The following is a 26727-nucleotide window of genomic DNA, read 5'->3' as shown; positions in this document are numbered from 1 at the left end:
GGGAGTCAGGGAGACGCGGAGGCTAGGCGCGGAGTCGCGGAGTCGCAGAGACGCGCGCCGCAGAGACGCGCGCCGCCGATAGAGGGCGCAATTCTCGGAGGTATTTTTTAGAGAACGGAGCATCCATATCCATTGTTAATTTCCTCGCAAAGGAAGGTACGAGGGCGACGGGGCAACAATGGACCGATCCAGTAAGCACCGCCCCATGGTATTCTGACCAATCACAGCCGTGATTTATGTCCGACATGCGTGCACAAAAGTCCGACATGCGTGCACACGCGCATTGGAGAGGAGCACGTGTTAATTTTCCCACGTGCGCACTGGGCGGGGCTTACTGGATCGGTCCATTGGTCTGGGTATGGACTTGACGTTTGCTGTAATTTTCAACGATATTCAGTCATGCGTGAATAAGATAAAGATATTTCTTTGTGTAGACGCGGAGGCGCGGAGTCAGGGAGACGCAGAGTCAGGGAGACGCGGACCGGAGACGCGGCTGTCGCGGAGTCGCAGAGACGCGCGCCGCAGAGAAGCGCGCCGCCGACAGAGGGCGCAATTCTCGGAGGTAGGTCGAGCGACTCGACGGCCGGCGGCTCCACGGCTCCACGCAGCCGTACGGCGGCGCGGATGTAGAGTGAAGTGGCCCTGCATTCTATAGTTGTACCAAAGCGTGAAAACTGACAGGCAGCACTGTGTAAATACTCGACTTTTGTTCCAATATTTTTTTATTTTTCTTCACCCACTCCGACCATTCACACGCACGAGCAGTGGCAGTGAGTGCGTGCGTGCGCCATGCACAGTTAGACTTCTCAATTCATCAACAACGTAACCTGTTAATGTTCTAGTGTTCACAATATTCGCAATGTCGACAGCCTGCAATTTTCTACTAGGGGGCCTATTTTACATCGTCTTTATGCAAGTGAGCGTCCTGCCGGGAGTAGTGACGACCACTTTCCCGTTCCAAGACGATTCACTCCCTTGGGATGAGCGACTGGATGACTTGATGTCTCGATTGGCCCTGGACGAAATGACCCTTCAGATGGCGCGGGGCGGCTTCCTCAAGAACGACCCGGCGCCACCGATCCCCCGCCTAAACATCAACCCTTTCATCTGGGACGACGAATGCCTACACGGAGATCTGGTCTACAATGCAACATCATTCCCGCAGTCTATTGGATTGGCTGCAACTTTTAGGTAATTGTACTATAGTCGTTAAATTTATCTCATGCCATGGAAAACATGAAAAGATTAATAGTGCAACCTGACGCCACTTTCTTCTTAGGCCTACACTTTTGTGGGCTATCCTGGCCAATTGCCAAATAATTACAAACAAAGAAATAAACAATTTTTGTTAGGCCAAAAAAAAAAAATATTCGGTCTCTGGTCAGACCAAAGTTCCGGAATTGTTGCGGGGACGCGGTTTTTTTTTTTTTTTTTCTTCAAGCTTGGATTGTACAGACAAGGTGGGGTACTATTTTGCTTTTTTGGTGTCCTCATGTACATTGGTGTCCTCCATAATTTGCCTTGGTGCTCTCGATCATTTGCCTTGGTGCAATTTCCCATTCCTTGGTGCTCGTTGGTAAAAAAATTGAGCAGGTGCGGCAATAGAGGGCGCTGTTGGAGCTACCGCGGAACATTTTGGAAAAAAAAATGGTTGACGCGCATGATTAAAATCGACGCGCGCGCTAACCAGAGACCGACTTATTTTTTTTTTTGGCCTGAAGGGGTTTGCCCCGGTGTTTCTGGCCTCCTGTATAAACTCCCACGTGGAGTATTTAGGAGAAGAACCAACCAAGAACCAAGAACCAATGTCATTTTTTTATTTGCCTTTTAGCACAGATCTGCTGTACAGAGTTGCTGAAGCTATTGGTTCTGAGGTCCGAGCCAGGCACAACAACCTGACCCAGCACGGCATCTATGTAAGCAAAGGTGGCCTGAGCTGCTTCAGTCCTGTCATCAACATCATGAGGCATCCACTGTGGGGCCGCAACCAGGTAGGAAGTCCCCAGAATATCATACTACTTTACCAGATGTTGGAAGTACTGGAAATTACGCTCGTTTTATAACAGAAACAATCTGCATACATGTGCAGACTGTAGAATGCTGCTGCCACATTTGGCAATTACAGGGGCGTAGCCAAGGGGGGAGGGGGTGCCTGGGAGGAACATGCCCCCCCACACACACAAATTGCCAGTTTGCGACCCCCCCCCCCCCCCCCCCGTGCCCTCCAGACAAATAAACCAACAAAATTTGCCGCTTGCCAAGGAAGTGTCTACTTAAAGTATCTTTTATGAGTAATTAAACACAAGAGGAATGTAGATGACTATTTGGTGCTTGGTTCTAAACCCCTTATATTTGAACCCTACGGCTTTATGTGTGAATTTATCAATTTTATGAAAACATATCACCATCTAGCAATTCCACCTCCCCCCCCCCCCTTTCTAATTTTCAAATTTCCAGCACCTACCTTGCCACAGGGGTGTGAAATCTCAGCTTTAAAGCTGATTTCAGCTTTTTTTGTTTTGGATTTCAGCTTTTTTTCAGCTTTTTCCCTCACTTGCTGTGTATAAAAGTATAGGAGATTTCCAAAGTTCAGCTTTTGTACACTTTTTTTCAGCTGTTTTCAGCTATTTTTATCAGTGGTCACTCACACCCCTGTTGCCAGTCGGTGCCTGGAAATTTGGTGGAAATTGTTTGCGGGGCTGCCATTGGTGTCCCCCATATCATACTTGTGCCCCCCCCCCAAGCTCTCCCCTTTCCCAACCGATGAAAAAAAAACCTGGCTACAAACATCTTGTTGACCTAATATATGCAATCAGCCCCCGAATCCCAACAAGCACTGTAACTTGTGTAAGAATGGTGTAGCTGCCGAAGATCATGATGGTGCTCTCAATAACTTGACAACTCAAATCCAGTGTTGGCAAATTTGGCACTCGGAAGCAAGAAACTGACGTTTTTTTACTCACCATTCGGCTTATTATAAAATATTAATGCCCACACAACACAAACATCAAAATGCTATACATGTAGTTGCAAGCACATCACCAGTGAAATTTGAGACCTTAAATCCAATTTTAAGGCAAGTCTTTGGCAGTTCAGAAACCATCCACGTCATTCTCCACGATCTAGAAACGTGCATGTGATTCACAAGGTATTCTGGGTAGATGCACGAAGTGCCTTGCAGCTTACTTGTTTTTTAATCGATGGCCAAAAGAACTTAGCGCCCCCTGTTAAACCATTAAACATTCTGCATTCACTCGGATCAACAAGAGGGCGCTGTTTTATCTACACGGTGAAAATGTTATAGCTGAGGAGTCTTTTTGCACAATGCATTGCAGTACACATCAACGTGATGTCTCACGTTTGGATTTCGATAACTCTCTGCAAAATTATAATTAAAAGCTGAATTTTTGGTGATGCAATGCTCACAACAGCAACTTTGCGAGGCAGAAGATTTGGGGAACATTGAGGAAACTGTAATGATCAGTGAGAAGCTTGCAAATTTGATTCACACTGGTTTTATTATGCAGCACAAACTTTTGCACGATATGGATACCTTAAGTTTTGGGACTGAGTCCCCAATTTTTTTTTTCAATGAAAGATGATGTCTCAAAACCGCCAAACTCACTGGTTTGACTGGAATCCTGCTGCTGCACAATTTTAACGTGTTTTTAGATTGGGTTATGGTCGAGATAAGCTTCATGTGGCCTCTCTGGAATCCCATATATTTGCACTACGGTAAGTTTAGTCGGGCACCATTTGCAGTCATCAGCCGACATTTGAAGCAAAAAAATCAGGTAAAAAAAAAAGCCGCGTCGCCGCACCACTTTTTGGGCAACCTCCATACCAGAAACCGGAGACTTTTTTTTTTGGGCCTTAGGTGAATTCAACATTTCCCAGGCCCAGTTCCTTTTTTATTCATCTTAATGATAGCGTCCCTATCACTTTGGCGGTGGCTATGATTTCAGAGATCAGGACAGGCTGTATTATTAAGCATATAACTAGAGCTACCGGTTTAGCATTTGTTGAGTTACCGGTACAACTATTTTATGGACCAGTAAAGTTGTGTTTTTACATGTATGTCAGAACAGAAAAAGGATCACGAATTTCAGCCTTTACAGTAAAAAAACAAACCTTTTGGGGTACATGATAAATTTCAGTAAGCATGTACACGTACCGGTAGGGCCTTCACTACATTGAGTGAAATCGCTTGTAATTTGAAACAGGTAATGATGTCATGATGACGTTACAAAATATTTATATCTTTGGACCAGGATTCAAGTTCGTACAAGATCGTATCGTAATCCCTTAAATTGAGGCTTCTGTGCATTTTGATTTCACCTAACTTTGGCCTTCCTGTAACCCTAGATGGAAAGGTCAAGCGACTTTACGTACACAGGAAAAGTTTATGAAGTCATGGTCAGTCAGATTACAAAGTATGAAAATGATTGATCATTTTGTTCAAGAGTTATAAGTGAAACAAGGTGGTCACTTTCTGATGTAAAATCGCTTGCAATTTAATACTTGACATCATCTTGACGGCGGAGTAACACTTCGGGATCATGTATGGTTGATCTTTGTTCAAAGTTTCATGTTTATACCATGTAAGCTTGCAATCAACTTGCGAACACATACAGTCATGCAGTGTATACACATCCAACTTATCTTGCTTTTCTCATTTTTATTACACTATATAGGAAACATACGGTGAGGGTCCGTTTCTAAGCGGGGAGATGACCAGAGCGTATGTGACTGGCTTGCAAGGAAATGACTCGCGCTACGTCCGGGCCAACGCTGGCTGCAAACACTATGCCGCCTACGATGGGCCTGATAACTACCCTGTTTCTCGATTCACCTTTGACGCCAAGGTGCGTGTACATTACCGTTGAAAAGATCTCGTCATGCCATTATCATACATGTAGGTGCAGGAATCGTGCTTTTGATGATCATGATAAAATTAGGCACACAGTCATGCAGAGCATGTCCTAAGAAAGATATTTGGCTATAGGGCCATCGCAGATTTGGCCTAGTATGACAACAATGGCGGCCATTTCATTTGCTCGTTATTTACAATATATTTGGCGCATTAGGTGTGAATAAAATGTTTTTTTTCCCATAAAAGGTTGTGGGTTCGAGTCCTGGCGGGGTCATGGTGCGTGTGCCCTTGAGCAAGGCACTTTGTCACTCATTGCTTCTCTCCACCCAGGAGTAAATGGGTACCTATGAGGGCAGTGATGGTTATTGTGATTGAATTAGCTTCCTTGCGTCTAACAGGCAGCATCGAGCTGTATACTCCCCAGGGAGCTGAGATGGTAAATGGAATGTTTAATTGGCCCAATGATTAGGGGTAATAATAATGTAAAGCGCTTTGATCTTAGTTAAAAGCGCTATATAAGAACCTGTTATTATTATTATTATTATTATAAAAGCATGACATTTTGCACCTAATTAAAGACCTCCAGATATACTTGTCAGCACAGATTTGTCCCATGACAAAATATGCCGGCCATTTTGACCCATATGGCGGCCGTTTTGACAAAGTTTTAAAAAATGGCCGCCTTAACTGAGTGACTTTTTTACTTAAACGTGGTACATGTGAACATGTAGGTTTACATACACTGTACATTTCGCCATACAGGCAAGATTAGATATTAAAATTATGATTGTTTAAGAGTATGTCCACGAGAGGACCATGCAGACCGTGACAAGGTGGGGGTCGGCGGATTTGGTTAAAATTTGGGGGGTAGGTGGGTCATAGGTAGCCTTGAGGTTGTACAAAATATTTGGCCAATCTGACCTCCGTAGCAGAAAAAAGAGCCAAAAATGTGTTTTTATTAGTGAAAAATGGTGATTTTTATGATTTTGGGGTACAAACGTTTAAACGCGTGCTGCTCAACAGGGGAAAGCAGCAGAGAAATGAAATTTGCAGGGTCCTGAGGTTGTATCCTGACCTAAAACCAGGTACTCAAAATTTAGAAAAAAATTGCTCTTAGGAGGCAACGGCACTAAGGGTACCCCCAAAGTTGAGTCATAGAAATAGCGATCTTTAAGTCGCCGTAGCGTCATTAGTGCAGGTCTTTGAACAATGACACTCAGGTGAAAGAGAGTTCTTATCATGGTCCTTAAGTATCAAGAATAAAAACATTGTCAGCAGTTTTTAGTATAAAATGGCAGGAGTCTGTTTTACCCCTATTTTTCGCTAGTAAAGGGACGGGGGAGGGGCATACAGTGCCCCCCCCCCCTTTTCTGTATTTTCAAAAGTCGACAACCAATTTTTATGAAATTTGCTACCAAGTTTTATATTTCCAATTTGTAAATTATGACGTCAAAAATATTTTTAAAAATCTTTAACAGAGGGCTTTTTTTTGGGCACCTTTTTGGTCAAAAAGTGTATTTTTCACATCATTTTTTTCTTTTTTGCTTGAATGTTATGAAAATTGGCAAACGTGTATATATTCATGATCAAAAAAATTAAAACATATTTTAATACTGGAGACGCCATAAGGGGTGCTATAATTCCTTAATTTATCCCATTTTTAGGGTAGGGGGTTTCACTTTAAATCAATATGGCCGCCACCTTTCAGAGTCCAGGATGGAATGTATACCCTGCCCGATTTGTGGCAGAGGGAGTCCCCACAAATGTTCCTATACTCAACACACACTTGTCTTTTTGTTAACAGAAGTATCCCCCAATAATCATCTAAAGAATTCCCGAGATTACCAGAACAAAATGAAGACACAATGGGGGTGGTGGGGGGGGGGGGGGGTTACACCCTGCCACATATCGCGCACCAAATGTGGGAATGATGAGGCTTGGATGACAATTCTGTTATTTTTTTGGCATGTTAATGTAACCCGGAAAATTAATAAACTAGGAAAATAATAAATTGAATGAGAAAAACGCTAAATGTTGGGGTACTCGTCAAAAATGAGACACACCTAGATGGGGTAGGAACAAGTAGAGAGGAATTTGAATAAATAGAAACAATGACAAACAAAGTTTTAGAAAGACCAAAAAAGAATGATTTATTTTACCAACCAAAATTTGAAGAAAACCTTTCAAAAAACCAATAATCAAAAAGGATCCAAATTAACTTTTATCCAAACCTTAAACCTGTTATCCACCCCACCAAATAAGTAAAATGGTAGTACTACAGTCGACTTTTGTTATAAAGAACACTTTTACAAAGATGTCCTACTGCTGCTTATATAGAGCACATTCTGAGGTCTCGAATCTCTAGTTCTCTTTGTGTCTCTTTGTTTCTCTGTCCTTTTAAAGCAACATTTCTGTTTAAAGAGGTAGTTTGGGCAGTCTCACCGACCTTGCTATAACGAGAGTCAACTGTACAAAACTAAATTGAACTTTAAACTTAAATGGAAGTTGAAAGAAGAAAACTGAACCAACACAGTATCAAAATAGAATGACACATGGAACAACCTAACGATCAAACTCGAAAAAACAATAGAATATAAATCAAGAAATTGTTTTCCTTCTTAAATTAACATTAAAAAACAAAAACAGTCACTGTCTTCAAATAACAAACCATGATAACCCTTTGTTTAAACACAAAATACGTAAAGGAAGAGAACATGGAACCACTAATGCAAAAATGTTGGTAAAAAAGGATGCAATAAAAAAAAATGAAAACGGGCACTACTATCAAAATTTTGACCACTTTGTGATGATTAAGCAGTTGTTTCACCGATTGTAATCTTCATGAGCCCATCTTCTTGACGTGGTGCTAAACAATGAACAACTAAACCAAAGGCTTCCTTTGCCTTCCTTCTATAATAATGGATGGTGCTATCAGATGCTTATTCTAATGACATATGAAGCTGCCCATCAACAGCAGACATTCCCCCCTGAGTAAGGAAAGTGTTCAGGAATTGCAGCTCCACATTCTTTGGTCAGGGGGTTGGAGCCCAAGAAGAGTCAAGTGCACCTACATCCTGTGTAATATCTCCATCAGTTGATGAGGACTCAGATGTATGCTAGAAATAATCATAAGAAAATAAAAACAGTGAGATGCATGCTACATATAGGGTTGAAATACAAATTGATGTACTCAAAGAAGAGTGCTTACAATTCATCTGTGATAAATGAGATGCAATATGTCAAGGTCCATTCTTAGTTCACTCTCTTTACCTCATGAACTGAAGTGCACGCTGTGTCGGTGGGTTGGAGAGATGGTACACCAGCCGGCGATGTGAAATCACTGATTGTACACTGATGCTCTTCTTGTTCCTTAGAGAGCACATCGCTAGATGGTAATTGTTCCGCTGTCTGGTGCGTAACTGCTTGTTTGTGCTAAGATAGACAACCTCTACAGATACCTGAAAGTTATATGAACAGTGAGAATTAACAAAGTGTTAAGGCCGCAGCAGGCTTAATATTTTTTTAAAGTAAAAGATATAAAGCGGGGCGTATGTAGCCAACAATATTGAGCAATAGATGCCTTGAACAAAACCCATGTCATAAATTCCCCCCCCAAAAAAAAAAATAATAAATAAATAAAAAATAAGAAATCTTCTTTTATTATTTTATATTGCCTGTATTTAATTGCACTTATTACTTTTTCTTTTTCTGATGTGGCTGGCTCTGGAGGATTTGTATAAAAGGGGAAACAAATCTGAAATTGTTCTTTAAGTTGTAAATGGTCTGATGAGTCACATCTCGTGAATAAAAGTAAAAAAAAAAACAATGTAAGTGCAAAAAAAATATATATGTTTTATTCCCCAAACTGCGCATGTTCAGTGCAGTTTTAACTTTCTTTATATAAAACAAAATAAATTCATGTGTGTCCACTGCCGAAAACCATGTGTGTGGTCCAGAGCTGTGACAACCAGTATTAATTTTTCGCACAATAATAAATTTCACTGGTCCCAAGTCAACTGCATGATAAGGGATTTAATTGATATAACCTACCCAGGAACAAAGTCAGTTGATCAGAAATGGACCTTGACCATGATTAATTCATTTTAATTTTCAAAAATGTATTTTTGTTTGATTTCTGTCTTCTTACCTGTTCCAACAGTGATCATGGTACCCCATCGATCAAACATCTATGATCTCACGGCTAGTTGTTTTATTCACACCACGGAATGGTTTGCCTTTCCCTTTATGGAGTGGATGACAACATTTCCTTGATGATGTCCAACTCAACCCTAACTTGTATCTATGCGCTGGACGTATTGTCTTATCAGTGTATGCATCGACGTCGCACAAACCACATCGCAGGAGGATCAGTTTCCACTCGACATTCACATCATATGCAGCGACTTTCCACTTCTGCAAATGGCTCCGTATGTCTTTTGTGCATCGATTAAGTTGCACTGTATTTAGTTCGCGCAGATAAGAGGGATTTACACCACATTCGATGGCTTTGCTATACTCAAAATTACTAAAATCACATTGCAGCCGGCCGCACAGACGGCATGTCCATGGCTGCCATTTTGACGGTAATGTAATGCGAGGGCGCCCTCTTTCGATACCGCGCGCTAACTGGGTGGGCGGCAACAGGACGTTCCCCTCCTACCGGATCAGTGCGCACCACCAAAGGTAGCCCACTCACCCACCCACCCAATAGGTGAAGTCTGCAAAATGTACATTTTGTTATGCTCTTACAACAATTCCTGCAAAATGTCAATTAAGGGCAACCAATTGCACTCGGAACTGTCTAGGGGGCTATGTAGGTTTGGTCTTGAAAATTAGGAATTTTTCAACTTTGTTGACCGTGAGCAAACAAAAACAAGAAGAGCTGACAGTTTTTTTATTTTTTATTATTGTAGTCGGATATCTGAACTATATTTCCTCCAAGTTTGTTGACTCTCAGCCCTGCATTAATTAAGTTATGGTTTACCGCGTAAAGGACTTCATTTCGTAATAGAGCTGATACGTGTTTTTCTTACGCCTATATCTCCGCAGTGAATGCTTGCATATCAAAGATTTATATTTCATCGTTTAGAGGAGATTAAACCCTTTCTTTTGATATGTAGGTCGACAGTAAACGATTTAGTTTAAGGGTATAAACGAGGCTATAACTTTACACCAGAAACAACACAAATTTACTCCCCGGAAGTCACCCTTTTTGCTCAAAATTGTTGGTGCCCCGTACTCGGCCACCGTGTGATTATTTATCGAGCTACTCCACCGAGTGGTATCGTCTCAGGTGGGGATCAAATGGCCAAGATTTGAACTTAATTCGCTGACCCCCCACCTTGTCGATTTTTCAGGATTTTGCATGGTCTTCTCATAAACGCACACTTAAGTTTGATTTTGATGGTGTAATGTGAATCATGTGATGTGTGCCATAATTTCATGCAGTTTGGTTGATTTGATTGCATTTTGAGTGGAATGCTTCATGGATCACCTCAGGAGGCTAGTTTTACTACTTCACAAGAAGCAGTCAATATTTACTATGATCAGTGTAAATGCACAGTAGGCCTACGGTACATTGTACACGTTCATACTGGTTTTTGTGTGTGCAAGTACTTTCTGTATTTGTGAAATCCTTTTATGTTCACTGACCTGCATCGGTGCCCTGCTATTCCCTTTTCAATGTGAATTGGGCAGTTTGCCGAATCACACTGCAGTAGCTTGATGCCGAAGGATCCATTGGTAGATTACACTTTCAAAATGAAAATAGGCCAAAAAAAAAAAATATCTGCCACTGTAAGCAGAACTACATGTATTATTAATTTTTTTGGGCCTAATAAAGAATTACCGCAGACTGTGCTTGTTAGTTGAACTTTACACTAGATTACCTCACGTTGTAAAACAACTCAAACCGGTACATTTAAATGATCTCTCACTTTTCCGGTTTTTGTTTCATCTTTAAGTTTTCCTCAAGACATTTTTAGCATGGTCAAGTAACAACAGGCCTTTATTGAGATCGGGATCTGTCAGTAAAGACATTTATCCACATTGTGGCTTTTACCGTCTTTCACGGTGATGACAAACAAATTTTACAACATTCTGTTCATATAAAAGTGACATAATTCATGAAAAAGAATACTGCTGAAAAGAGTAAATCATTAAACGAAGAAAAGTGTTCCAAAGGATAAGCCAACAAGTGCAATTCAAAGTGAGTATGTACGGAATGTTGTACATGTATTATTTTTGTATTATTGATGGATCCGTAGTGAACTTGCTTTGGCCTCTTATCGTCCTAGTCTTGGATTTAATTGGTCTTGGTCTCAGAATTTGACGTCTCGACTACATTGTCAATATGAATAAGTGATATGCGTACTCTACCTGTATACATACTATTAGTTATCCTGGAGTGTGAGTAGAACATGGAATAATTATGCATTACGTCTGTGTCCCACATATGGGACACAGACACAATACATTTTCCATGTTCCATGAGCGCAAGTGGGATAACAAATTTATCTTCAAGTAAACTTGACTCACAGTAAAAATGGAACAGGCACACACTGTACAGGAATTTTTTAGCAGTTATACATCCACACGTGCACTCAGGAATGGCACGTGCATCATCATGGAATAGTGCGATACGAGGAGAGTGGAGGATGTGGACCATGGTACAATATATGCGATAAAGCAGGGTTTGTTTGAATTTAACCCTTACTCTCTGAGGGTAGTTTACTGCATGTCAGTTGGTTATGCCAATGCCCTCCAGCTGCAGTTTATTGGCAGATAGTTTTATTTAACAGTGAAGGCTCCAATTGGCAGGAGTTGGAGGCCCTGGAGGGTGCCTGATACTGACCAGCTGGGGGCACTCACTTTGTTATCAGAGGACTCTCATTGTTCTCTGTGGCATGTATTGGAGTGCCTGTCCAGTTACCCTTGAAATGACATGGCAGATATTGGAGGGCCATGCAAAAAACATAGGAGATTTTCTTGAGGCACATATTGGCATGCGTTGGAGGGTCTGGTAGGGTAAGGGTTAAAGTACTACATGTAGGTAATACAAAAGTGTCACATGTCACAGCTTAAACATGCAGTGCCCTTGGGCTGTAGTTCCCACAAAATGCTTTGATCACCTTTCCTACGATACATACTATGGTGTCCCAAATCTGGCGTCTCGCATCTCGCGTCTCGTCTTCAAAATCTCGCATCTCGCATCTCGCCTTCAAAATCTCGCATCTCGCCATCAAAATCTCGCGTCTCGTGTCTGGCATCTCGCATCTCGCATCTCGCGTCTTGCTTCTCGCATCTCGCGTCTCGTGTCTCGCGTCTCGTGTCTCGCGTCTCGTCGCATCTCCCGTCTCGCATCTTGTGTCTCGCATCTCGCATCTCGCGAGATGTAATTTAATGTGATTACTTTGATGGCGTGCACTAGCTGGGACACCATACAATACATATAGCTGACCGAAATCATACACGTACCAGTAGACCTGTACCAGATGCATGCATGTGCACAAGTGTAACTTCCTACTTGTTATGTTTAATTAGTAGCACAGATTTTCTGAACATTATGAAGAACCCAGAGAAGTCAATTTTTTTCCGGCATTTTTCACCTTGTCCAGGTATCAGACCGTGACCTCTTCATGACCTTTCTACCTCAGTTTCATGAGTGCGTCAAAGCTGGTAGCTACAGCATCATGTGCAGTTACAACAGGTACTTGTTATTTGTTACAAAAAAATACACACATGTAGGCCTACTCATTCATTGAATTATGTGTTATTTTACACAGTGCGGGCTATGAATACATGTGCGCATACATACAAATGTGCATGTATTCATTAGGCAACTGCACAGATAGTGATTCTGTGTACATTCTTTCTGTGATTTAATTACACTGGTCAGTAGTCTAGTGGTTTTCTCACTTCTGATAAATACCGATGCCATTATCAGTTCTCTGGACATGCTGGAGAATGTTGTGAAAAATTAGTTGGTACTTTTAATTTACTTTATTAATCATGAGTACATGTAGATGCTTGCATATACCGATGCAAGTGTAAACGTTAATGAAGTTGGTTAGGCCACAAAAAAAAGTCTCCGGTTTCTGGTATGGAGCTTGCCCCAAAAGTGGTGCGGCGACGCGGCTTTTTTTTTTTTTTTACCTGTTTTTTTTTTTTTCTTTTGGGCTTCAAATGTCGGCTGATGACTGCAAATGGTGCCCGACAGCCCCGACTAAACTTAGTGCAAATATATGGGAGTCCAGAGAGGCCACATAAATCTTATTCTCGATCATAACCCCATCTAAAAACACGTTAAAATTGTGCAGCAGCAGAATTCCAGTCAAACCAGTGAAGTTGGCGGTTTTGAAACATCATCTTGTATTGAAAAAAAAACTTTTTCATTTTGCCGACGCGCATGGCTACGGCGACGCGCGCGCATACCAGAAACCGGAGACTTTTTTTTTTTGGCCTTGGAGACTGTTTTTCTTCTTAATTAATTTTTTTAACAGCTGATTTTACCTGAGGTTGTGGTCAGCGATAAATCCCTTGAGAAACATCCTGCTGAGATTGAATTGTCAGCTGCTCAAACTGTTTTGGTTTGCGTGCTTGAGGTCATCTCCATTCAGACGGCAGTTTCCAGCAGTTTTGTTCACTTTTAATTTTTGTTTTAATTACATCTTATGTACATGTAGCATCAACGGAGTACCAGCTTGTGCCAACACAAGATTCCTGCGAGACATCCTCCGCGACCAATTTGGCTTTCAGGGGTACGTTGTTAGTGATGCGGGTGCACTGAGAGCAGTTTACGCTGCGCACAAATACACGTCTACACCTCTTGAGACTGCCGCAGTGTGCGTCAAGGCTGGAGTCAATCTGGACCTCGCATCAGTGACAGCTAACGTCTATACCTACATCACAGAGGCAGTGTTAAAGAAGATGGTGTCGTACGATGACGTGGTGGCATTGGTGCGTCCATTGTTCTACACCCGAATGAGGCTTGGGGAGTTTGACCCACCAGCCAGAAACCCTTACACCAAGCTGCGTGCCGAGGATGTAGTTGAAAGCATTGCACACCAGAATCTTGCCATAGAAGCTGCTGTCAAGAGCTTTGTCTTGCTGAAGAACGATGGCATACTACCAGTGAAAAGTATTTTGAAGCTTGCGGTAAGTGTTTAAAAGAACACGTTGCAGTCAAAGTCCTCACTAGATCTCGTAAGTCCTCGCAGGTCATCACAAGTCCTAAATACTGGTAGCACCTTCATTGAACAAATAGATTTCTTTTAAAACGCTCCCTCTTTTTCAAACAATTTAATGCACTCATGTAGTGGTACTGTTTGCTTGGTCGTAGATTGTTGGTCCGTTTGGAAATGACTCCGGTCAGTTGTTTGGGGACTATGCAGGCACACCGTTGCCAAAATACGTCACCACACCACTGGCTGGCCTGCAACCCTTGGCCAATGAAACTCGCTTTGCTGCAGGATGTAACAACCCTGTTTGTGCGTGTGCGCTGTACAACCAGTCCAGTGTTGTTCAGGCAATAAACGGCTCTGATTTTGTCGTCGTCTGTCTGGGTTCAGGTGAGAAACTAAATTATATAGCAGAATCAAGGAGATTAACCTTTTGTTAATCTTGTCTCTTAGCCTTTTGCCCTTTGCCAATGTAGTTTATAAAAACCTGTAATCTCAGTGTTGTCCCAAGGCCCACAAGAACAAAAAAATCACAGTTATGTCGGCAAAACCAATATAAGATTTATATAAATTTCCCGATGCAAATTCCGTCTTATAAAATGTCTGGTTGCAGTATCCAGCCAGCCGACCCCAGCAAGCTCGATGGTCGAGTGATAGGAAGTCTGCACTATTAAGCAGAAGGTTGTGGGTTCAAGTCCAACCCGAGTAAGCTTGCGAATTGTTTTCTTGCAAGCCCTCGGGACAACAATGAGTATACAGTGTTTAGGTGGAGTACATCATTTGTCATTTGTGCATTTGTTTCGTTTGAAGCAACAATAGTGCTTAACAACTACCTGATGAAGTCTCAGCGCAGTGAATGCTGTATATTCCGAGAAAACAATATTCTAGGATCTCGATTTCAATTCAAAAGTTGCCAAGTCATGTTTTGAATTGCGCTCGAAATCAGCATCCAGGACACGTTCTCATTCAATCGATTGCAGCTTCGTGATGTCACGCACAGAACTGACGAATAATAGCAACTGTGCCTGGTGTGCGTCTGCATCATGTCAACGCTTGCGTGCACTCATTACGGCTTTGCCGAATTAAAAACGAACTACTTATGGACAATTTCCAAAATGTGTCTTTAAATGCGTCGTTGAAAAATGCCTTCTTTTCTTGTTTTCTTCAACATGACAGCATGCCAGAAAGAATTATTTCGCAGAGTTTAGTACCATTACCATTTTTAAACCAAGTATGCTTCTGAACAATAATTTTGTCAGTTACTTTTGGGGTAACTGCAGATGATTTACTCTGCTTTTAAATATAGAAAAGAAAATTTACATTTCCTGACACCAATTCTATTTTAAAAACCTATACAGTCGAGTTTTGTTATAACAAAGTCATTCGGACGTAGCCAAATTGTTTGTTATATCAGAATTTTGTATTAAGAGGAAATTCAGACCCATTCATTGTGCACATAAATGCACAGTCGGGACCAAGGCTTTATGTTTGTTATAACCAGAATTTTGTATTAACAGAGTTTGTACTAACGAGAGTCGACTGTAATAGGGGAGTAGAGATATACCGATAGTCATCTTACTGGTTATGATAATAATTATAATGTGGTGCTATGTAGCGCTTATACAAAAGGTCTCGAGTGCTTCACAATTGTTACCGTGTTCATCAGGCCATGAGATGTGTGGCCACAGCCATGACAGCCTGAGATGAGCTCATTCTAGTCTCTACCGACACAGTTACCCATTTATACTCCTGGGTGGAGAGAGGCAATTGTAGTGAAGTGTCTTGCCCAAGAACACACCTACTTGTGCTAACATATACATGTAGGATTACCCTGTAACACCAGCGATTCTGGCTTTATAGTTAAGTTAGTTTGGCCAATTGGGCACACCAGATGCATGAAAAGAAGTTTCCAGTGATAGCCATTCTGAAACAGTTGATGAGAATGGTGTGCAGTCTGTGGCCAGTTTTACTAAGCTTGCCCTGTCTTGTTCATCGATGAACACAATCTTTTATGGGTCCCTGGCCATGGATGCTTTCAGTTTAGGCCATGAAAAAAAGGAGCATTTTAGTACAGACATGTAAAGCTCTTTATCTTTACATTTATATGTACCGGTACATGTGTAAGTGGCTATTTGCCTTGTGATTTAAAAACGAAATCAGCAGTACATGTATATTGGTTTTTCTCATGAGTTTTGAGACTACAGTACCCTATTGATGTAAAACACGGGTATCCAGGTACCAATTGAATTAAAAACGGTCTTATACTGGTAGTGTCTGAATGGTTTTAGCTTTACTGTGTGACTGCAACTTTTGTGAGTGTCATCTGTGGCACATTAAAATGGAAATAAACATGACATCTGTTATAATTTTCCATGCACATTGTTGTTGCCTGGTTTTCATTTTGAAAATTCCTCACCAACGACATTCCAAACCTTTCTTATTCATTGTCTGAGAAGTCACTTATTTGCAATGTTTGAATACGGGTACCCGATCCCAAAAGCTTGAACCAGTTCCCGACATCAGCGGTCAGGTACTTGGGTACCCGGTTCCAATGTACACCGCTACTTTGATTTACCACACTATGAGTACGCTGTGAACTGTAAATCATTGGATACCATTGGTTGTTATTGGGTGGCATGGGTGGCTTGTGCGTAAAGTGCTCGCCTCTCACCAAGGTGATCACGGTTCGAATCCTGGCCGCGGATCGCATGCGAGTAGAGTTGTGCGTTGGTTCTCTCCTGTGCCACGAGGGTTTTTCTCCGGGCCCTCTGGTTTTCCTCCCTCCGGAAAAATCAAACACTTTCGATCTCAGGCTGTGCTCCGTGGTCATATATGGGTCGATGTGGCCAGCAGCCATAGGCGCAATTACGTGCCAGCGGCCCGACGACGTTGTAGCCGCGTCCTTCGCAATTCAGCATACCAGCTGCGAGTAAGGATGATTAGCCTCCCAAATTGTTATTGTTTATTTCAGGTGTGACGGTGGAGAGTGAGGGTAGAGACAGGAAAGACCTCGCCCTGCCCGGCAGCCAACTACAACTTCTGCAGGATGCTGTCAAAGCTGGTAAGATTCCCATTACAAGGAAGTTCCTTCATAGACCATTGATGATCAACTACATGTAGTTGTTGATTCGTAATGTAACTTATTAAGGCTTTCAATGTTGTCACCATTGCACTTTGTTTTGTGCAATGAAATGTGTTCACATGATTGAAAAATAATCAAAATAATCATGTAGTTTTGTTTGTATTGGCCACTGCAAACAATCGAACCGGCCAGCTGATCCCGGCAAGCTCAGTGGTCGAGTCTGCACAAGAAAGCAGGAGGTCATGGGTTTGAGTCTCACCCGAGTGATATATTTTCTCACTTTCACTCGGGTGTAACACACTTTTATAGTGTTTAAACGTCGGTGATAGGCAAAACCTATTATTGAATTTATATCACCCTGACCCAAATTCTATCTTATGAATAGTTTCCTTGCGATTTGATCGTTATTTGATCAGCTATTTGATCCTGGCAAGCTCGATGGTGGAGTAAGACGTCTGCACTTTAAAAAGCAGAAGGCCATGGGTTCGAGTCCCACCCGAGTGATTTTTTCTCATTTTCACTTGGGGGGGGGGGGGGGGGGACCACATTGAGTATACAGTGTTTATATGTTGGTGAAGGGCAAAGCCTAATATTGAATTTACATCACCCCGACGGAAATTCCATCTTATGAATAGTTTCATTGCGGTACTCGCTGCTACATCAGATTCGAACCAGCCAGCTGATCCTAAAGCTCTATGATCGAGTGGTAAGACGTCTGCACTAGAAAGCAGGAGGTCTTTGGTTCGAGTCCCACCCGAGTGATTTTTTTTCACTTTCACTTGGCGGGTAGCACACTGAGTATGCAGTGTTAAAAGGTCATTGAAGGGCAAAACCTATTATTGAAATTAGGACAAAAATTGTCATGTTGCCTTGCCTCAGCAATGTTGTCCTCATTGTGATTAGTTGGATGGCTGATGTCCTTCTTCATTTCTACCCTTATCTCCAGCCAATGGTAAGCCAGTTGTCTTGCTGCTCTTCACTGCCGGACCATTTGACATCTCCTGGGCCATCAACAACACCGCTGTCCAGGTGATCGTACAGTGCTTCTTTCCAGCCCAAGCTACTGGTGTGGCCATCAGAAACATGTTTACCAACTACCTTGGTGTCAACAACCCAGCAGGAAGGCTTCCCTACACATGGCCTGCATCCATGGACCAGGTAATGTGGAAGCAATACTTCTAGTTATTCCCCTTTTTTACTTATTTCTTTTTACCCTACAGTAACTCAGGTTTTATAAGCACTATGATCAGTGCTTCCAAGAGTTGTAATGGAGAATCCTTCGGTGAGACTCGAACCCTTGACCGACTTTTCGACTGCTTTTTGTCTTGAGTCACTTTTTTACTCAAAATTAGCTTTTAAAAACATAATTCAGATAAGTTTTTTCCTGCACATCAGGTGTAAGTGCTTCTAGCAGCTTTCCCAGTTATGGCCTGTAAACTCAGAAAGAATATAGTACTTCTGGCTGTACACTCTTATCTTGTTAATCCCTTTGTCAACAATCTGGCCCCTGTTTTCAGATACTGCTGCTAATCCCCTGCACATGTCAATATCAGCTGTGTGACAGCACATGTGGCTTTATTACACTTTCACCGCGTTCCCACTTGAATTGGGAAAAGGTGGATCAAGATCCGGCATTTTGATGTGATCGTTATCTTACCGCAACGAAACCGCAAGACGCGTTCCCACTTATGCTTGATCCACCTTTTCGTACGGAAATGTCGGGTCCGAAAGGTCACTGAGTTCGGAATTACGCGCGCTCTGTGGGAGTGCCATTGTTGCATGGTTGCATGCTAGGCCAGGATGGGTCAGTTTTCAAACAGCTCTATCAGAATTCACCGACAAAAATTACGCGAATTCACCAACATAAATCACGGATCCGTATTTCCGTGCGTGCATAAATTAACGAGGGGAAATCCAACAGAGCCGCTCATTGTGTGACATCACGGCAGAAACCAATGCATGGTTCTGAAGCTTCTCATTGGTTAGAAACGATCACATGATGTACTACGACATCATTTTCCAATTTTCTGTAATCAATACTTCAGATTTGTCACCTCCGTACGTATCGCGTTATCGGCACTATTCTCATCGCATACTCGTAAGCTTTTCCATGATTCTGTGCCAAAGTGAAGTCTTTTGGTGAGTGCGGACTCAGAGTCATTTATGGATGGAAAAATAAGTAAAATTTCAGGAATGAAAAAGGTTTAGTAATGGACGAACACGCAACAAAAATAAGGCCTAGTGTAGTTTTAGGATACCACGTGCGCTTTAGACCCCGTTCCCACTTGATCCACCAATTGGGGGATCTGATCCACCTTTTGCCAAATTCCTGGATCAGATCCCCCAATTGGTGGATCAGATCCGGCAATTGTGTGTAGTGGGAACGCTAACCGTTATAAGGTGGATCAGGATCAGATCCACCTTTTCTGATCCACCTCTGGACCAGGATACAGATCCCCCAATTGGTGGATCAGATCCGGCAATTGCCGGATCACGATCAGATGGGAACGCAAAAGGTGGATCTGATCCGGCAATTTGACCTGTTAACATCCGCCCGGTGCACGAGTGGCGCGAAAATGTTGCGGTCTCATGAACGAAGAAACACGTTTTCAGGCGTGTAGCTCATGTGAACATTTCCAGCGTAAACAACATGCACAATAAACAACCGCTGAACTACGGGCTAGCACCGCGCATGCAAAAGCGCACGTGGTATCCTAAAACTACACTATAGGCCTTATTTTTGTTGCGTGTTCGTCCATTACTAAACCTTTTTCATTCCTGAAATTTTACTTATTTTTCCATCCATAAATGACTCTGAGTCCGCACTCACCAAAAGACTTCACTTTGGCACAGAATCATGGAAAAGCCAAGTATGCGATGAGAATAGTGCCGATAACGCGGTACGTACGGAGGTGACAAATCTGAAGTATTGATTATAGAAAATTGGAAAATGATGTCGTAGTACATCATGTGACCAATGAGAAGCTTCAGAACCTGGGAATCCCTTATCGATGCATTGGTTTCTGCCGTGATGTCACACAATGAGCGGCTCTGTTGGATTTCACCTGTTAATTTATGCACGCACGGATCCTCTACGGATCCGTGATTTATGTTGGTGAATTCGCGTAATTTTTTGTCTGTGAATTCTGATAGTGCTGTTTGAAAACTGACCCATCCTGGCCTAGCATGCAACCATGCAACAATGGCATTCCCACAGAGCGCGCGTTATTCCGAACTCAGTGACCTTTCGGACCCAACATTTCCATACGAAAAGGTGGATCAAGCATAAGTGGGAACGCGACTTGCGGTTTCGTTGCGGTAAGATAACGATCACACCAAAATGCCGGATCTTGATCCACCTTTTTCCAATTCAAGTGGGAACGCGGTGTAAGTGTTAGGGATTATAAAGCCACTGTTTGGACAAAGGATTAAGATAAAGATGAGAGGACTGGCCAGTTTACAGTTAAATTGACTGTTTTCTCTCAGAGGTTTCTAGTGGAGGTTACTCGCAAAGAAGTCGTGACTCAGACTCGAGCTCGGACCTGAACCAAATTACTTGAGATTTGGTCTCAGACTCAAGTCAAGTAAATCAACTATGACACTACTAGTTTGAAATTAAAACCGAGTGTCGGGGGATGTAAATTTTACATTGAAGCAGCCAACCGACCCATTGATTTTTTTGACTCGGACTTGGATTCTACTATAACACGTACTGCTTGTTTTAATAGAAACTCACACTGCATTATCTTTTTCGGCTATCATCAGGTACCCCCAATGATAAACTACTCCATGGTGAACCGCACCTATCGTTACTTCAGTGGAACACCGCTCTATCAGTTTGGTTACGGACTCTCCTATACCAAGTTTGAGTACTTGAAGTTTGTCGTGGAACCTGTCAGCATCTCTCCGTGTAATGACGTTTTCGTTAATGTGACTCTGAAAAATGTGGGAGCATACTCAGGAGAGGAGGTAGGTTTAATGACAATGTCTTGGATTACATGCACTTTGTAAAAGCCTTTGCATGCTTTTTGATGAAATTAGCATAGCTATGAATCTTGAAGAGATTAATGATAAAGTGGCATGGAGGTTCCCTGTCACGAGTGTTCAATTTTAAATGCTTTAGCTGGTTGTGAAATTGCCACTATATATACATGTATCCGTCTCCGAAATTTTGTTTGAAGGTGGAAAATTTATGCACCATTGTCCCCTGATGAGCTGGAAATTTAGTTGTTGTTTTTTAATATCACACAATGTATGTTTATTGAATACATGTAGGTTAAAAATGGTGGGAAAGTTTCAAATAACCAAACAATTTGAGGCAGGTACCGGTAAGGAATTTTGTTTCCAAATTTGTTAGATTCAAAAAATTTACAAGCTCCAATGGTGGTCTAGAATTTAACATTGACTAAATTTAAGCATGTTAAAAGCAATATTAAACTGCTTTGACAGGGAGACAATATTTTGGTTGCAAATAATGTTTCAACACTTTTAGGTAACATAGGGTACCATTAAAATCCAACATACTGGTAATAGCCACTGCTGTAGACTTTGAATTCAACATTGTACATGTACAGAATATCGCTAAGCTATGCAAAATGGCCTGCAAACTCTCTTAGTGTGCATTACATGTAGGAGGGATAAGATTTTCTTCCAAAATCACCGTGTGGACACAGCTCTCGAATGAATAAACACCAGGCTTTCAAGTACATCTCCACAGCGAGTCTGTTACCTTCCCAGCATTGAATAACAGTAGGATCCCCCCCCCCCAAAAGGACCAAGCATTAAACATACCTCAAGAGGAAAGTCTGCTTTGATCCTCCTAATCATTCGTTTTACCCAAGGGATCTTTTGCATTTTGTAGGTGGTCCAAGTCTACATTCAGTGGCTGGACGCGACCGTCCCAGTGCCCAAGATCCAGTTGGCAGCCTTCAAACGCATCAGCATCACCACACTTCAGACTACAACGGTCATTTTGTCCATTCCGGCCCGTGTGAGAGCGGCCTACACTGACCGCCTGGTCCTTCAGCCGGGACGCTTTGATGTGTTTGCCGGCGGTCAGCAGCCAGGCCCAAGTACTGGTGGGCGGATGAACTCCAATGTGTTGATGGGGAGATTCCAAGTGGACGGGCCCGAAACGGACCTGGCTAAATGTCCCGCCTAAAATACACGGAGGATTTATCACTCACTATAAAGTCATGTATAAGGCTGGCTCATGCCTCGCCTTTTATTCAAATGTGAAGTGAATTTGACGTCACATAACAATTGCAGCAATATTCTCCCGAGTTGAAATGTGTTCAACTCAATTTGACTCGTTCAACTCATTTCAACTCAATTGAAATGACCTCACAAATTTCCATGCATGTTTGCGCCGAGCATGAACTGGTCCTGAGAGTCACAGAGTCACAGGTCAAGCTCAAGTTCAGCACGAGTGATCTGGCACACGGTACCCTGTGGAGACATGTGCACGATAGGGAACAAAAGATTGTATATATATGTCTCCCCAGAGCAATTTCTATTGTTGAATACGTCTCCACAAAGTTATCACGAAATACACACAAATGTAGATATATGGATTTTACTCAAAAACTAGGAATATCCGAGGTGTGTTGATCCGTCGCAAATTGAAGTATTTTATGTAAGGGATATTTAGTCCGAATTTCAGCCCAGGAAATTAATTCTGGTTAAAAACAGAGCATTTTGAAAGTGCACTTTCAAACTCGAAAACTTAAGTACACGAGAACAAAGAAATGACTCCACAAGGATACAAATTTTTTATGGGTGAAGTCAGTAGTCCATCACAATGGACCGATCCAGTAAGCACCACCCCATGGTATTCTGACCAATCACAGCCGTGATTTATGTCCGACATGCGTGCACAAAAGTCCGATATGCGTGCACGCGCGTATGATGCGCGCGGCAGGAAAATGCAGTGTGGCATTGGAGAGGAGCACTTGTTAATTTGCCCATGCGCACAGTGGGAGGGGCTTACTGGATCGGTCCATGGAGGTCACAAACAGGAGGTGAACAAAGGCTTTCCTTTGCCCTGGGCAAAGGAAAGCCTTTATACATTTGAGTAAGTTGTGACTTGACTTGAGACTCTCGGACTTCTGATTGCAATGTGCACTTCACTACTCGGGCTTTAGGCAAGAAAGGCCGGTTCATACTCGGTGCAAACTTGAATTTTGAATGCGTTTTAGCATTTGGAACACATTTCCGCTTTAGTTTGGTTTGTTCGTGATATCAAATTCGTGAACAAGCCGTAACAGTGAGAGGTCCAATGAAGTTATGAAGGAATAGTGACGTGGGTAAATTTCGTAGCTCTGCACATTATAAGCAAAGACTTTCTGCAAACCAATAAAAAAAAACCAAGTTTACCTTACATGATTTCCACATTACAAGATATGATAGCGATGTCAACAATAATTACTATCACAACAAATTGGAGAGGAGTAAAGGTGGGTGGGGATTCCCCAAAAGCACTGCTTGTCAAGTAGATGCCCACTATTTCAAGCGTAAGCCAGACATTTTGGGATATTGTGCATGTATGCATCTATTAATCAAGGATATTGTAAGCGCAGAATTTCATGTTTAACAGATCCATGAAATTGGGCCATGGTGTTTTCTTTACCCACTTAATGTAAAATATTTGGTGTTTTTTTATACACTTTCTTAATTAGTATTTACACTTTGGTGGTAGTTCTTTTAATTGCTTTTTGAGTTATGAACTTTTATTTTATAAAGTTGAACAAAGGAATTGACTGGAGCAGGATTTAAAACTGCGACATCCAGGTTACCTGTACCAGCGCTTGTCTGTCTGAGCTTTTCAGCCCTACATGTATGTTGGTGGCTTCCCACTTTTTTCAATTTCTTTGTTCAAGGGTAGGGGGAGTGTGTGGCGTAGTGGTTAGGGTTCTTGACTCATGATCAGAGGGTCCGGGGTTCGAATCCAGCCGCTGGTCATATATTGTGTCCTTGGGCAAGGCACTTCACCCCCACTTGTCCCTCTCCACCCAGGAGTATAAATGGGTACTGGCATTAGCTGGGGAGTAACCTGCGATGGACTAGCATCCCATCCAGGGGGAGTAGAAATATTCTCAGTCGTTTCATGCTACTGAAACCGGAGATGAACGCCGGCCTGATGAGCCACATTGGCTCGCGACAGACTTTACTTACTTACTTGTTCAAGGGTGTTACTCAGAAATTCACTTTTTAGGCAGGTGAACCACTCAGGGATTCAATACTCAGTACTATTACATGTATTATTATTTAAAGGCACTAGCATGCCACAGTCCTGAAGTCTACTGAAATCTACTTGTGATTAGGAAGTTTTAACAATTTTTAAAAAGAAAATCTATGTATAAATTATATTGACACATTGATTCAACTCATACAACAATTCAGAGATGTACATGTTATGTGGATAGGTATTGGAAAGCAATACATGTGTGTCAAAGTAGTTTGTGCCTTTCAGTTTCAAACTGATGCAGGTGACTTTTTTGGTAAGACTTTCATTGACAGATGTACACTGTATATGTATATTTTGGTAATCAATCTGACTGTTGCATCAAGGATGTTTATGTGATTGGTGATAATGTCAACACTTTGGTAGTATTGAGAAAATATGGTTTTAGCATTTTGACACATCCAGCGATTTTACTGATAGGTAGCTTAGTGCGATAAAAGTCAATTAGCGACATGACATTTCGGCTGTCAACTTATCTGCCTAGAGGTGGGAAGCCGTGGCATTGTCACAAGAAACAAACAAACACAAAAGTACAGTGTTAATTAGCCTCTGAAATACATGGGGGCTGCAAAATAGTACCCAACAAAATTGGCAAATTGGCTGTAGCAGCTCCGTATGTTAGCCACATACAGTGGATTGATATGTCACTTCTAGAGAGGCCGTATAAACGGCTTTTAAAAATATTTTTGTTACTTGGGTTATTATGACCGTCGATTTTCTCATGCGTCCTTTTTACGTTTCAGGGTTTCTTTTTGCTTCGGTTTAATTTCGGGTTTTGAGCGAGGTATATTTTCATTCTTGCCATTTTTTTCAATTTTTCCTCCTCTATCATATCCAGTCCTTAAAAAAAACCTGGAGGTCTGATTTTAGGTGTATCTGTTTTATGTTTCTTTTGTATTGGTAATTTTGTATTTGCTCGTGCGCATGCCCTTAATCATTTTTCTTTTGTAGTTCATGCTATTTACCCTGGTGTTTTTTTTAATAGTCTGTAATAGGACCAATAAGCTGGGTTTTGTGTATACTCTTTCTTTTTTTTTTTTTTTTTTTTTGGGGGGGGGGAGGAAAAATAAAATCTCACACATTACTGAGGTCACAGCAGTGGCGCACCAAAATGTCGGTGTGTGTGTGTGTGTGTGTGTGTGTGGGGGGGGGGGTCCTCTGGGGGGGATGAGCCCCAGAGGTAGTCAATTTTTTTAATTTACTTTTTTTTGTAATATTTTTTGTTAGTCCCACGATTTGACCTTGGTGATAATGTATGTGGCCTATTTTCGAGTAGTATTAGTAAGTAGCGCCACCAAAGTCAAAATGGTCTGCCATTTTTTTCTAAAAAAATTGAAAAAGAATTGTGAGGGCCCCCCCCCACCCCTAAAGCCAAATCCTGCATGTGCCACTGGGTCATAGTACCACATGCAAATATATGCATTGTGAATCTGCGATAGTTATGTGTAGGTCAGCTGTTTGACATGCATTACGCATTTGTTTTATTCATTTTGAAGGTATCCACACACAATGTACATTGTATTCTGTTTTTATGCACTGGATTGTATTTTTTGTGTGGAAATTGCCAAAGGTGCTTTCATCTCAGGTACATATTCAAACGGTTTATATTTTGTATACACAGTTACAAGATGTGTTCGGACACACATGTGGTGCCTAAAATAGTTCACGTTTGTTTCGTTAACTTGGCAAGATATCACAATATATATATTTTTGTATCATGACGCATTATCACAGCATACTTGTATGGTCTCACCATTGTATCTGTCTCTAAGGTTTATTGGCAGTTGAAAACAAACTTTTTCTACAACTTGGCCTCAAAGAGGCATACAAACTTGGAAATGTGTGAAATAGTAAATTACCGCAGATTTTGAAATGAATATGAAAACAAGTTGGCTATATCTTGGCCTCAAAGAGGCATAAAAGGTTTATTCAGAAGGCATACAGTTGGAAATTGTATAAAAACAACACTGTAGTAAAATACCGCTGATTCAAGTTGAAATGAATATGAAAACAAGTTTTCTATATGTTGGCCTCAAAGAGGCATCAAAAGATTTGTTCAGAAGGCATACAGTTGGAAATTGTATGACATACTGAAATACCGATGATTTTGAAATGAATATGGATCTTTCAATACTAAAGAAACAAACGATTAAGCCATAGTTAGTCTAAGAATATAGTTCAATGTGTATTCCTTTTTTAAAGCGGCAATTCGAAATACAGTCGAGTCTCGTTAATACAAACTCGTTTGGACCTAGTCAAATTGTTATATCAGAAAAAAAACATCAGTCCCATTCATTGTTCATATAAATGCACAGTCGGGACTAAGACTTTATGTTTGTTATAACCAGAA

The 26727-nt window shown here is 41.6% G+C and overlaps 1 protein-coding gene and 1 long non-coding RNA gene across 3 annotated transcripts; one reads left to right on the top strand and one right to left on the bottom strand.

The window, feature by feature from the left end:
• Window positions 1-600: 600 nt before the first annotated feature.
• LOC119741025 (beta-D-xylosidase 4-like) lies at window positions 601-22746 on the top strand. Of its 2 annotated transcripts, none has more exons than XM_038216595.1 (10): window positions 601-1191; window positions 1832-1991; window positions 4695-4865; window positions 12490-12581; window positions 13558-14029; window positions 14214-14442; window positions 17024-17113; window positions 18081-18292; window positions 20900-21103; window positions 21996-22746. In XM_038216595.1, the coding sequence occupies exons 1-10, from the start codon at window positions 860-862 to the stop codon at window positions 22293-22295; spliced, it is 2262 nt and encodes a 753-aa protein (XP_038072523.1). In that variant the 5' UTR covers window positions 601-859; the 3' UTR covers window positions 22296-22746. The 2 variants fall into 2 exon arrangements, with proteins under 2 accessions (XP_038072523.1, XP_038072524.1); XM_038216596.1 differs by having other exon boundaries at window positions 1004-1191; window positions 1837-1991.
• Window positions 6463-10266, bottom strand: LOC119741026. Its single transcript, XR_005272712.1, has 3 exons — window positions 9021-10266; window positions 8144-8331; window positions 6463-7989 (listed from the first exon to the last, which is right to left on the bottom strand). It is a non-coding gene; the product is annotated as an uncharacterized LOC119741026 (long non-coding RNA).
• Window positions 22747-26727: the final 3981 nt, after the last annotated feature.

Source organism: Patiria miniata, unplaced genomic scaffold (assembly GCF_015706575.1).
Source record: "Patiria miniata isolate m_02_andy unplaced genomic scaffold, ASM1570657v1 HiC_scaffold_5, whole genome shotgun sequence".
Taxonomy (NCBI): domain Eukaryota; kingdom Metazoa; phylum Echinodermata; class Asteroidea; order Valvatida; family Asterinidae; genus Patiria; species Patiria miniata.
Note: the sequence above shows the minus strand (reverse complement) of the source record. Positions and strands in the feature narration are given on the sequence as shown.